Raw genomic sequence first — 12,513 nt, forward strand, 5'->3', positions numbered from 1 at the left:
GCCTCCTCTAGACACCCAGCCTACGCCTCCACGGCTCGAGCGGCTTCTGCCCCTAAGCTTCAGGCGCCGGCAGGCCCCTCACCCCCCCGGCGCCGGCCACGGAGCGCTCACCTGGGAACCCGCGCTGCTCCGGGAGCCCCGCCCCGGGGCCGCCCCCTTCCCGCCCCTGCGCCCTGGGCCGCTCTCGCCGGGCCTACGCCTCGTCTCGGTAGCCACGCCACTTCCTCATCCGGGATCGCGCCGGAGGCGGGGCGTCGCGTGTGGTTTCTCTCTCTGGCCACATCCCCGCGTCTCTCGCCCATGGGCCGGATGGCCGCCAGCCTTAGGGAGGAAGTCCTTTACCTCCCAGACGACCTGAAATAGCTCATTGCCCAAGAGCTTCGTTGCTGACTTAGTGATTCTCCAAGTGGTGAAACCCGGGCGAGTCTCCCCCAATCTCGCTGAACTCCGTTTCCTTGTGTATAAATGAGATTAATGACTCGCCTGGTCTGCCAGGGCTACTGAGAGGCGCAAAAGACAATTTCTGAGAGACTTTTGTAAAATGCAAGGGGATGAACACATGAGATTTAGTGCGATGGCCCCTGCTGGGAAGTATCCACTTTGGAAGTCTTTTCAAACCCTTCCAAACCACAAAAGACATTCTGCGCCACTCCGGTTATTAATAACAATAGCTGTCATGGCTTCGCAGACATTCTTATGCAATCGTCGCATTCCTAGTAGGTGGCAAATACCATCGAATTTCACAGACGCGGAAACCGATCCTGACTTCTCAGATGGAAACGAGGATGGATCCTGAGCCCTTCTAGTGCAACTTGCTCCGAAAGCGGAACATTTAACCAGTATCCTCATGTCACACCCAAGGCTCAGCCTAAACTCCATCTGTCGGTACATCTTTCCTCAAGGAGAGAGCCATAGCTGACCAAGGGCTCCTGACAAGTTGCCAGCTCCACCTGTTACCACCTGGTCCGGTTCACCATATTTCTCACCTAGCCGTCTGCAATTCTTCGGGGCCTCCCTGCTTCCACTCTGGCAGCTCCAGAGATCTTTTTATTACTGGAATCAGTGTTTTAGGTCGCACCATTCCCCTACTAATCACACTGACAACTACATCTAAATGACACCCCTACATCCAGTCAGTTACAGCACCTTGTTTTAATTTCTTCGTAGATTTAACAATAGCTGTACCAGTTTCCGATAGTTTTGAGGAAATTTACCGATGTCGAAAGAAAAAAGCGTGGTACACCACTGGGATACTTGTAAGTGGACCAAGACACCCTTGTGGCAAGACAAGCAAGAGCTTCCTTAAGCATGAATGCCTTTTCCAAGAATGTCCATAATTGGTGTTATATCTTAGAAATGCAAAACTTATAATTTTGGGGGTTTTTTTGGCGGCTGGATGATATGTGGATCTGAACCCGTGACTTGGTGTTATAAAGCTGCAGTCTAACCAACTGAGCTAACTGGCCAGCCAACTTTTTAATTTGGCAATTCTCATTTAAAAAGAAAAAAAAAACCTTCAAAACTTTGAGGTTTTGGGGGCCGGCCTGGCCCCGTGGCTCACTCAGGAGAGTGTGGTGCTGGTAGCGCCGAGGCCGCGTGTTCGGATCCTATAAAGGGATGGCCGGTGCGCTCACTGGCTGAGCTTGGTGCAGACAACACCGTGCAGAGGGTTGCGATCCCCCTACAGGTCCAAAAAAAAAAAAATGTCATAGGGGTCAGCCTGTGGCTCACTCAGGAGAGTGTGGTGCTGATAACATCAAGGCCATGGGTTCGGATCCTTATATAGGGATGGCCAGTTAGCTCACTTGTGATAGCGTGGTGTTAACAACACCAAATCAAGGGTTAAGATCTCCTTACCGGTCATCTTTAAAAAAAAAAAAAAACTTTGAGGTTTTTGTTTTTGTTTTTGTTTTTATTATCTAAAACTGGTCAGGGTTTTCACACAGTGGGTTGGGGGCGGAGCCGGGACTGGAACCTGGACCTCTGGCCAGAGAAGATAACCCCTAGACTGGGCATCTAAAGACCTGCCTTGGTTCTACAATTGCTGTGTTACAAGCAACTACAAGTTGCCTGTTTTTAGCTGTGCAGCCTTGCACAAGATACTTCACTTTTCTCAAATTTCTCTGTCAGATGGTAATGAAAAGTATATGTCCTTCCTCCTTCACAAGATATTTTGAGGGCCAAATGAGGTGAGGGACATTTTACATTAGGTCTTTGAAAGAAAAGATTTTAAGGTGCTATATAAATGTGGGGCATCATTAACCAAAAGCATGAAATTCATCAGGAAATTGGCTCTCCTCTGACTTTTAGGGGATTGAACAATATGTATGATGCTTCTTTTGGACCCTGTTGATGCCTAGTGCAGAGCTAGAAGCTAGAAATAGCACTGGGACTGGGGTGAGGCAAGTGAGACATTCACTTTGGCAGGTGAGGCTACTGAGACAACCTGAGGTACAAAATGTTAAGGGGGTGCCAAAAAACTCAGTAAGCAAGAGGAATAATATTTTAATGTGATATATTTTTTAAATCAAAATTAATACAAAGAATTCATGATGAACAAAATATCACAAATAAAGACAAGATCAATAATGATTCTGTGCAGAGCCATATTGGAGCCCGAGGCAAAAGTAAAAGCCAGTAATACTGGGTTTCTCAGAACTCCTCCTATAGGCAGTTGCCTGAGAAAGTACTTAAGGATGTGGAGACTACAAATTTAGATTTTTTTTTTATGGCAGCTGGCAAGTAGGGGGATCCTAACCCTTCACCTTGGTGTCATCAACACCAAGCTCTAACCAGCTGTACTAACCGGCCAGCCCCTAGAAATGTTTGAAAGTGAATTTCTAGTTAATTCATCCCAACATAATCTATGTCTATTAGAAAAACAGTGGCCGATATATGAACTGTACATATAAATGGATTATACATGCACTCAGACTGTAGACAATAGGGCTGGCATAGGAGTTCATATATCTCCAGCTCTAACTAAAGCTGGAAAAAACACTCTCAACCAAAAGCATGTTCACTGGCTCAAAGATATATATATCTTTATATATATATATATAAAGATATAAAACACTTTTTTGTTTGGGGGATTTTTTTTGCAGCTGGCCGGTATAGGGATATGAAACAAGGATATTTTTTTTTTTTTTTTTTTTTAAAAGATGACCGGTAAGAGGATCTCAACCCTTGGCTTGGTGTTGTCAGCAGCACGCTCAGCCAGTGAGCAAACCGGCCATCCCTATATAGGATCCGACCCCGTGGCCTTGGTGTTATCAGCACCGCACTCTACCGAGTGAGCCACGGGCCGGCCCGAAACAAGGATATTTTGATGAGAAGAGTGGGAAGAAAATCTCCCCCAAACCAGCTCCTTAGTCTACCAGGTTGACAAACTCCAAGAAGCAACAGCTATGTGTTTAACACAAAGCTATGTAATTTGGGGTAAGTCGATTTTATTCACTGGACCTCCTCAATTCCCTCCTGGGTAAACATTTTTTCTTTCCTTCAAACATCTGAGTGTCTACCTTTTTTTTTTTTTTTTTTAATGACTGGTAAGGGGATCTCAACCCTTGGCTTGGTGTTGTCAGCACCACACTCAACCAGTGAGCAAACCGGCCATCCCTATATAGGATCCGACCCCGTGGCCTTGGTGTTATCAGCACCGCACTCTCCCGAGTGAGCCACGGGCCGGCCCCGAGTGTCTACTTTTGCGCCCGATACTGCACTAGGTGCTGAGCATAGAGTGATGAACAAAGCAGACAAGGGTGGGAGGGGACAGATAATAAATGAGGCAATAAACAGATAAAACACGGTTGTTTCAGCTAGTGTTAAAGCTATGAAGAAATTAACACAAGGTTCCGTAATCAACTGGAGGCAGGGGTGCCATTTAGATTTAGTAGTCAACGTGATTAGATGAAACAGGGGAATGGCGTGACCTAAAACACAGATCCCAGTTATAAAAAGGTCTCTGGAGCTGCCAGAGTGGAAGCAGGAAGGCCTCGAGAGCTGCAGACGTCCAGGTCAGAAAAATGGTGGACTGGGTGGAAACAGGCACTGGACACCGGGATTCAGCAGTAGAGCCAAAAGTGTGTTTCCCTTTAAAAGTCCGAGCCGCAGGCACCGGGTTGAGGGAAGCTGGCTCTCGCAGAGGGCGAGAGATCCAATGCGGGAAGAGCCACTCCTCGGAGTGCGCGCGCGCGATGCGGAGGTGGGACTTGGGCGAGTCCGCATGGCTGTCTCGGGCCCCGGATGAGGAAGTGCGGGGAGGGGGGGGGAGAACCATAGAGACGAAGAGGCAGTTGCGGCATGAGCGCCCCCAGACTCTCTCGTCTCCATAGGCTCAGGTAGAGTTGGCGGAGACCGGGCTGCGGTTGGGCTGGCTGAGCAAGCGCCGGCCGTGGAGCTGCCCTCAGGGTAAGAAGCTGCGGGCTGGAAGGCTTCGGTGTAGCCTCCCTGCCTCACTCCGTCCTGAGGAGACCCTCCGCTGGGCGGTGCTGGCTAAAGGGGAGCCTGGGCCCCCGCCCTATCCGGGAGCGGTAAGGAACGGAGGCTGCGCTGCGGGCGGCGAAACGACTCAGGGAGAGGGAGGAGACCAGGCCCCGCGTCGGTAGGGAGAAACGGCTTCTCCGAGTTACAGCTCCGACGTGGGAGAGAGCCTCTGCTTAACCTCGATATGGCTTGAGACCCCCAAGTTCTCGGGGAGGAGGAAGGCCCTTGTCGCGGGCGTGCGCTCTTCCTCTGCTCTCCGTTTGTCAGCACAGGGAGACCCACTCCCAGCGTGAGAGAGAGGGATTCTGAACTTATTCTAATGAAGAATAAAGGATAACCCATAAACAAGACCTTTCCCCCCGCTTTGGTCAGCACACCCCAGACGTTCAAGTTGCCGAAAAGTGACACAGGGGATCTTCCATCCCTGTGATAGACTTACCTTCCCTGTTTTATTTTTTACCTTTACCACAAGATACAAAGAAGAAAACCCAAAATTCATATTACCTTAAGTCAGCCTTTCTCCCCGTCCCCCAGTCATGCCCACAGGGGGAGCCTCGCTTCTCTTCCCTAATTCTGTTGGTGTGCGGTGAGCTCCTTTCCCTTGCACAATTAAGAGCATGGCTTTTGGAGTGTAATGGCTTCAAGCCTGTGTCTTCCACTTAACATCTTCGTGACCCTGACTAATTGCTTAACTTCTCTCAGTCTCTGTGAGCCCATTTCTAATGTGGGTACTCTTCGTAGAATTTCCATGAGAGCTAAGGGAGGATTTGTGTAAATGCTTGGTACTTAGTAAGTTTTTGGTAAGTTATTGCTGTAACTGTAACTTTTTTTTTTTACAAAAAACTAATATCTTGCACAGAGAAGTTTTTTTCTGCGCATGTCTCCTCCCACCCCCATAGCAAGTGTTCAACTCACTTTTCTCACAGTAAAGGAAGACATCCCCCACCCCAACCCCCGCGGAGAAAGACACTTCCACTCTCCTTGGATCCTACCATATCTACTGCCCAAATTAACAGAGGGCCTCACTGAAAATAATCAGAAAAAAAGACTTAGCTTTGGGAAACAGGTCTGTACTCTTTAAGAGGGAGGGATGCCAGAAACCAGCCTTTCCTTTGTCCATAGAAGTTATCGCTTTTTCCTGACTGTTTAGAGATGTCCTCTCCCACTCCCCCTACTTGTGCTAGTGACAAAAAATCTTCCTTCTATCTACACCCCCTCCACCTCCTTCATAAGAGGGCAATTCCAACTTATTCCTTTTGCTTGCTCTCCCAAGAAAAATAATACTCTATACCTTTGAAGAGAGGACTATTTCCTTCTGCATGTCTAGAGTGGCGCAGATGGTTTTTTTCCTCCTCTTCCTTTGAAAGAGATGAAAATCTTTTATGCAGGGAGTCTTTGTCAGTAGAAATCAGGAGCATTTTCACTGTTTCACTCCCCATGTGGAGACAGAGGGATCATTTTTCTGCATACTAAGAAAGGGAGGAAAAGGGAAACTGCATGAGGCTTTTGAGATTTCCCACACACACCATGTTGAAGAGCTGGGCACTGTTTAGTATATGGACTTCCCTGCCTCACTTTCAGTTTGTCTTGAAATCTTGTTAAAAGACTCTTTTTTCTCTGTCCCTCAAGAAGAGGCCCCTTCTCCGAATTCCCTCATGGAGGGATTGACTACAGTGTCTGAATCATTGGAAAAGAAAGCCCCTTTCTCAAGGTGAAAGGAGTGTTGTGAACTTCTGAGGGCCTGATCGTTATTGTGAGTATTGTTCCTTGACACAAACATGGCAGCGCCCAGTGTTATTAACAGCCCCTTTGCATTGGAATTAAAGGGAGGGGAGACCTTCAGACTGGGGATTACTGGGGCACATGGTTTTCTGCTCTGCTGTTTTCTTTGTTTGATTGGTTTTTTTTTTTTTTTTTTTTTTCCCCCTATTTTTTTTCTTACTGCTGTAAATTTTGTACCTCTAGAAATTTTGTTTTGGGGAGTGTTTGAATGACTAAAGCAAAAATTGTCAGTTTGTCAGGTTTTTAGTATCATAAAATGTATTCTAATGAAATTGAGAGCTACAATCTTAATCCTTCAGGGATAGTTTTTTATTTTTTCATGTTTTTGTTATTTGGTGGGATAGGAATTAATACTGCCACATTACTTGAAGGCACACTAGAGAAAAGCTATCTTTTCTATATGTAAAGTGTTCTTAAATTACCTCAAAGGCCTCTGAGTACTTGAAGAGAGGATTAGTCTGAGCACTGCACCACTATTGTTGGTGTCTGCAGGTGTGCTTTGCTGAAAGAAAGAAATAGAAGAGTTATTATTTAGAGTCATGGGATTTTTATGGGTGGCAGGACCCTTTGAGATTATTTTGTTTAACTTGTGTGTTTTACATGTGAAAAACAATCCCAGGAAAGTTCACTTAACTTTTACTTAACACACTCTAGGCAGAATAGGCACCCTGGCCTACTAACTTTGAGACCAGCAATTAGACTGCTCATAGCAGAGCTGCTGCATTTGAAACAGAAAGACTGTGAGATAATTGCTCTCAACTCAAAAGAATTTCTTCTTTTATTGAAATAACTTTACTGCACACTCCCTGTAAATATTAGTAATTTTTTTCCAGGAATGAGTCCATTCCCTAAAGTCTAATACTTATTGGTGTTATGGTAAAGATGACAAGCCAGTAGCAGCTGAGAAGAGTCCAGCATAAATCTGATTTATTTTTTGCTTATATCTCAAACTAGATAATTATCTGGTGTCCTCACCCAACAGGTTGGTTATAAATCATTAGTAAGGATTAAGCTGTAAATCCTGGGCTGGCCCGTGGCTCACTTGGGAGAGTGCGGTGCTGATAACACCAAGGCCCCGGGTTCGGATCCCATATAGGGATGGCCGGTTAGCTCGCTGGCTGAGCGTGGTGCTGACAACACCAAGTCAAGGGTTAAGATCCCCTTACCGGTCATCTTTAAAAAAAAAAAAAAAAAAAAAAAGCTGTAAATCCTTGTCTACATTTTATAAGCATGTGTTACTCTTTCCTTTTACTTCAAGTTTATACAACACTTTAATGTAATGTAAAAACTTTAATAGTTGAGGCAGAGAGCTGACAGTTGAAGATACTGATAAAGGGATAATAAACTTAGCAGATGTTTTTAATTGCTGTGCATGAAAAAAATGGTTAGAATAAATTTTAACGTAATACATACTCACTTTAAAAAAAAAAAAATCATACAGATAAGTCATTGGTAATCCCATCACCCAAGGTAATATTGTTGATATTTGGTTTATATTCTTGCAAACATTTTTCTAGTGCATTATATTTTACCAAAATAAGAGTCCTGATGTTTGTTTAGTTTAATAAAATATCCTGGGCAGCTTTCTGTTTAGAGAGATATTTCCGCATCATCATTTTTTATTGCTCCATTGAATTCAGAAATTTAGTTTTAAAGAACTTGAATGTCTTCTTAAAATTGTGTTCTGGTCTTGTGGCATTACCAGTATTTTGATAGATGGTGAAGTGAGCTAGTGAGCTGAGAATAATTTTAATCTATTTAGTCTTGCATCTGAATATCACTTCATCTCTGAGGGTTCCAGCTGTTGTTCAAGAACAGTGTTCAGCTGTTCTTGGTAACTCAGCTGCAGATTCTGCTCAGAAATTTGAGATGCAGAATTGGACTAGGAGGAAGGGGAGGGAGTGATTGTTTTGCTTCCACAGCCAATGTGCCTAGTTGTTTCACAGGTTGAAAATTTTTAGAATTCTGTCCCAACGAGAGTATCAAGAGATGATAGCCTTATGGAGTTTGGCAGTTATCTTTGATAACCGAGGCTTTAAAATTCCGTTTTCGCCAATGCCAATTTGCATGTAGGTGCAGGCATAGAAAAGATAACAGCACTGTTCTCCCTGAGGAAAATTTTGACCCGTTTTGTGTGATTATCAGTATTGACTCTTTATGATAAAGATCTGTTTAGTAAATGTGTGGTTGTGCATGACCCTATATGGAGCAATGTTTGGAATGAAATCTTTAACTAGGACTGTAAGGATGGGAAAGGAGTGGGATTTCTTAGAGACACTGCAGGAGCTGAGTTTATAGGCTACAAGTGCTGGTCGAACGGCCCGGAAACGGAAGGTCAGATATGGTAGTGTCTGGGGATTCAAGTCTGAGCTCTAGAATAATGACAGTGCCATTGCTGAGAGAGGCAACAGGATTGAGAATAAGCACGTAAATTTACTAAGGGCCTTTTATTGGTTTTTGTTTCTCAAAGCTGTTTGCATATAAAAAGACTGAATTAGGGCCGAGCCCATGGCGCACTCGGGAGAGTGCGGCGCTGGGAGCGCAGCAGCGCTGCCGCCGTGGGTTCGGTTCCTATATAGGGATGACCGGTGCGCTCACAGCGCTCACTGGCTGAGCGTGGTGCGGCCGGTCTCAAAAAGGACAAAAAATAAATAAGTAAATAAAATAAATAAAAAGACTGAATTATTCATCAGATCAAACAGGTTCTATTTTAGACATGTTAAATTTTGGGAGTGCCATCCTTATGAGTGAAATGTAGATCAGAAATTGAGAGAAAGGGCTGGCCTGGTGGCACACTCGGTAGAGTGCGGTGCTTGGGAGCGCAGCGGCGCTCCCGCCTAGGGTTCAGATCCCATATAGAGACCGGTCCGCTCACTGGTTGAGCGCGGCGCGGGCGCGACACCGAGGGTTGCGATCCCGTTGCCGGTCACGAAAAAAGACAAAAAGGAAAAAAAAAATTGAGAGAAAGGTTGGTGTCAGGGACAGGTTTCCTTTTTTATAAATCAGCTTTGTTAAGATATAATTCACATACTATACATTTCACCCATTTAAATTGTACAATTCAGTGGTTTTTGGTATAGTCACAGAGTTGTATAGCCATTACCACAATCAATTTTAGAACATTTTTATTACCCCAAAAAGAAATTCTGTCCATTGGCTGCAACTCCCTACTTTTCCAGCAGTCCCACCCTTAAGCAACCACTAATCTTTCTGTTTCTATAGATTTGCCTATTCTTGACATTTTATATAAATAGGATCTTATAACATGTGGTCTTCGGTGACTGTCTTTTTTTCATTTAGCATAATGTTTTCAAGGTTTGTTCATGTCGTAACATGCATTAGTTATTTATTTCTTTTTATGGCTGAATAATATTTTATTGTATGATTATACCACATTTTGTTTATTCGTTCATCGGTTGATGTATATTTGGGTTGTTTCCACTTTTTAGCTATTGTGAGTAGTGCTGCTGAGAACATTTGTGTACAAGTTTCTGTGTGGACATGTTTTTTGCATATATACCTACTAGTGGAATAGCTGTGTCATATGGTAACCCCATGTTTAAAAGGACAGTTTTGAGTCATCCTTATATCAGAGAGACTACAGGAAAAGTGGAGGTCATCAAGAAAGTGAAGCCTAAAAAGGGAGGAGTCAATATTAACTTTTGAGAATACCTATACCTCAGTGGTAGGCAGGGGAAGAGCTCCCAGGCACAAGGTGGCAGAGAGGCCCAATGAGCTGATCGCAATCAACAGATCTGCTCTTTTACAGTATCCTTTCTTATTTTTGCACCTATTCTTCCAATCTGTATGTGGTATGACAACCAAAAACTGGATTGTGTATATTGTTGAGGAAGGGAATCTGAACCAGATTAAAATCGAGCATTTCCTACTTATTTTTGGCCTCAAGGAACAATTTTACCTCATCTCTGCTTACCACACACACACACACACGCACACACGCACACACGCACGCACTCACAAATAGCCTAAAATCTTAAGTGCCCCCAGAAAGCCAGGAGCTAGAGGATGGAAGAGAAAATTCTAACGCTAAGAGGGATACAGTTCTCTCTGCATTGTTTATGAAAGCCTTTCACATCAAGAATATCATTTGATTCTCACTCTGCTCTTGTATGCAATAGCTTATCTCTCCTTGCTAGTTTTTTGTATTCAGTTTTTTTTTTTGTTTGTTTGTTTGTTTGTTTTCCTTTTTGTCTTTTTTCGTGACCGCGACCGGCAACGGGATCGCAACCCTCGGTGTTGCGCCCGCACCGCGCTCAACCAGTGAGCAGACCGGTCTGTATATGGGATCCGAACCCTCGGTGGGAGCGCCGCCACACTCCCAAGCGCCGCGCTCTACCAAGTGCGCCATCAGCCGGCCCATATATTCAGTTTTTTTAATCAACCCTTTGTGTTAGTTAAATGTCATGGATCAGCAATCTGATTTCGTCTAATTTCTGTATTTTAAGTTGGTAGTATAACTTTATATCCTTTTACTTTTTGGGAGCCTTCTTTAAAACTCATCTTCTTTCTCTTGTTTAGGGTTAGAGAAGGCATCAAGAATGAAAGCATGAAGTATCTTATTTGGTTAAACAATTTTTTTCTTGGTTAGGTCAAAGCAGATTTTGTTGTGGAAACAGCACACATTTGGTAGACTAAAACAGAAGAGTTACCAGCCAAGATACGCTGGTCCTGAGTATGTGTGTGTTTTGACTACTTTTATAATATAGAATGGTGAACTACTTAGACTTAAATATTTTAGCAAATAACCTCTGTTTCCACTGTCCAGTGCAAGAAATGAAACATCAACATGGTAGAAGCCCTCTGGGTATACCCCCTTTTCCTCTCTGGTAACTATGTAATATTTTAGGCAGGTCACTTTTAACCTCTTCAGGTGTGGTGTTACAGTCTATAATGGGAAGATGATAGCTGCCCTAATTAGCTCACAGGGTTGTGAGAATCGAATGAGTGGTGACTGTGAAAGCATTTGGAAAAATCTCAAGATCTCAAGATGCGGGATAAAAGTCAAGAAAGATTCTGCTAAATGCTAAAGAGCTGGCTTGGTATCGTCTTGTGCTAGCCTGGGTAGAGAATAGTTCAGATATTTAGTAAGCAGTAAAGGAGTGGAGTTCCATTTCCTCCATATCCTCCTTCAAAGTGGCAAAATGTATCAAATTTCTTCAGAGTCCCTCAGTGTATATTCATTCAACAAATATTTACTGAGTACCTACTATGTGTCAAGCATCTATTCCAGGCAGTGGGGATGTAGTAGTGAACAAAATGGGTAAGGTACATGCCCTGAAAACAAATGGAAAACCATTTTTTCATTTTCTAACTTATGTTAGGTCTATACTAGGATGTATAGGCATGTCTTACCCTCATCTACATTTGCTGGCCCTTCATGTTTAAATAGAGAATTGTTCATAAGGCAGCATTTGAATTGAGATTGGACAGATACTTACTAAAGGTTGAAGTATTTTTTTATCCATAAATTCACAGTCTACTAAGGAGAAGTGTTTGGTGTCAGATAATACTGGCATTTGAAGTTGAATTTATTTTTCTTAAAATAAAAAGAACTGGTTTGAACTGAGACAGCTTTCTTCTACACTGTCAAGGTTTTAAACTTTTATCCCTTCCTTTGATTTGTGTCAGGGTGAACTGTTCAATGTAAAAGACTTGACTCCATAACCTACATCTGCCCTAATGTTGTCATCTGGAGTAGAGACTCAGCCAGTTCCACTTGATTCCTCCATGTCTGCTGTGGTACAGGAATTATACTCTGAACTCCCAGTAAGTGTCTCCAAAGAGCTTCATGCTGACTCTGAGCCAAGTATAATTCCAGGTGATGTAAAACCTGGAGCCTCAAGTTCTCTTATAGGTCAGAGTAGGGCATTGCCCTTGGAGCTGCAGAGGACTCATGCAGAAAGTTGTTGTGAAGAAACCTTGGAGACCGTGGATCATGGGGTTGAGCCTGGGCAGTGTGGGCTACTGGACCCCACAGCAGGAGGTTGTATGGCTTTCGGGATCTTGGATAGGGAAAAGAAAACCAAGAGCATGGAACTGAAGGTCTTCAGAGATCAAGGGGACCAGGTGGAAGTTATAAGAGACCCCTGTGAGGAAACAAAGGAAGACCCATGTCAGCATTCCACAGCTGCTGAAGAAAAGGTCTGCCCAAGTCAGGTAAGAAAGGAAATCAGGATTCAGATGAGTTGAGTGTGAATGACAGCTTTCCAGAGTAAAACTTCTCAT

General features: G+C 43.9%; 1 protein-coding gene across 1 annotated transcript in view; it reads left to right on the forward strand.

The window, feature by feature from the left end:
- Positions 1-4,331: 4,331 nt before the first annotated feature.
- Positions 4,332-12,513, forward strand: part of PRR14L (proline rich 14-like) — a 58,045-nt gene continuing 49,863 nt past the window's right edge. The window contains exons 1-3 of the mRNA XM_008566417.1: positions 4,332-4,410; positions 6,115-6,238; positions 11,917-12,444. Coding sequence (XP_008564639.1) covers positions 11,968-12,444 — 477 coding nt within the window. The 5' untranslated portion in view covers positions 4,332-4,410; positions 6,115-6,238; positions 11,917-11,967. The remainder of the gene's footprint in view (positions 4,411-6,114; positions 6,239-11,916; positions 12,445-12,513) is intronic.

The sequence above is a fragment of the Galeopterus variegatus genome, unplaced genomic scaffold (assembly GCF_000696425.1).
Source record: "Galeopterus variegatus unplaced genomic scaffold, G_variegatus-3.0.2 Scaffold241, whole genome shotgun sequence".
Lineage (NCBI taxonomy): Eukaryota > Metazoa > Chordata > Mammalia > Dermoptera > Cynocephalidae > Galeopterus > Galeopterus variegatus.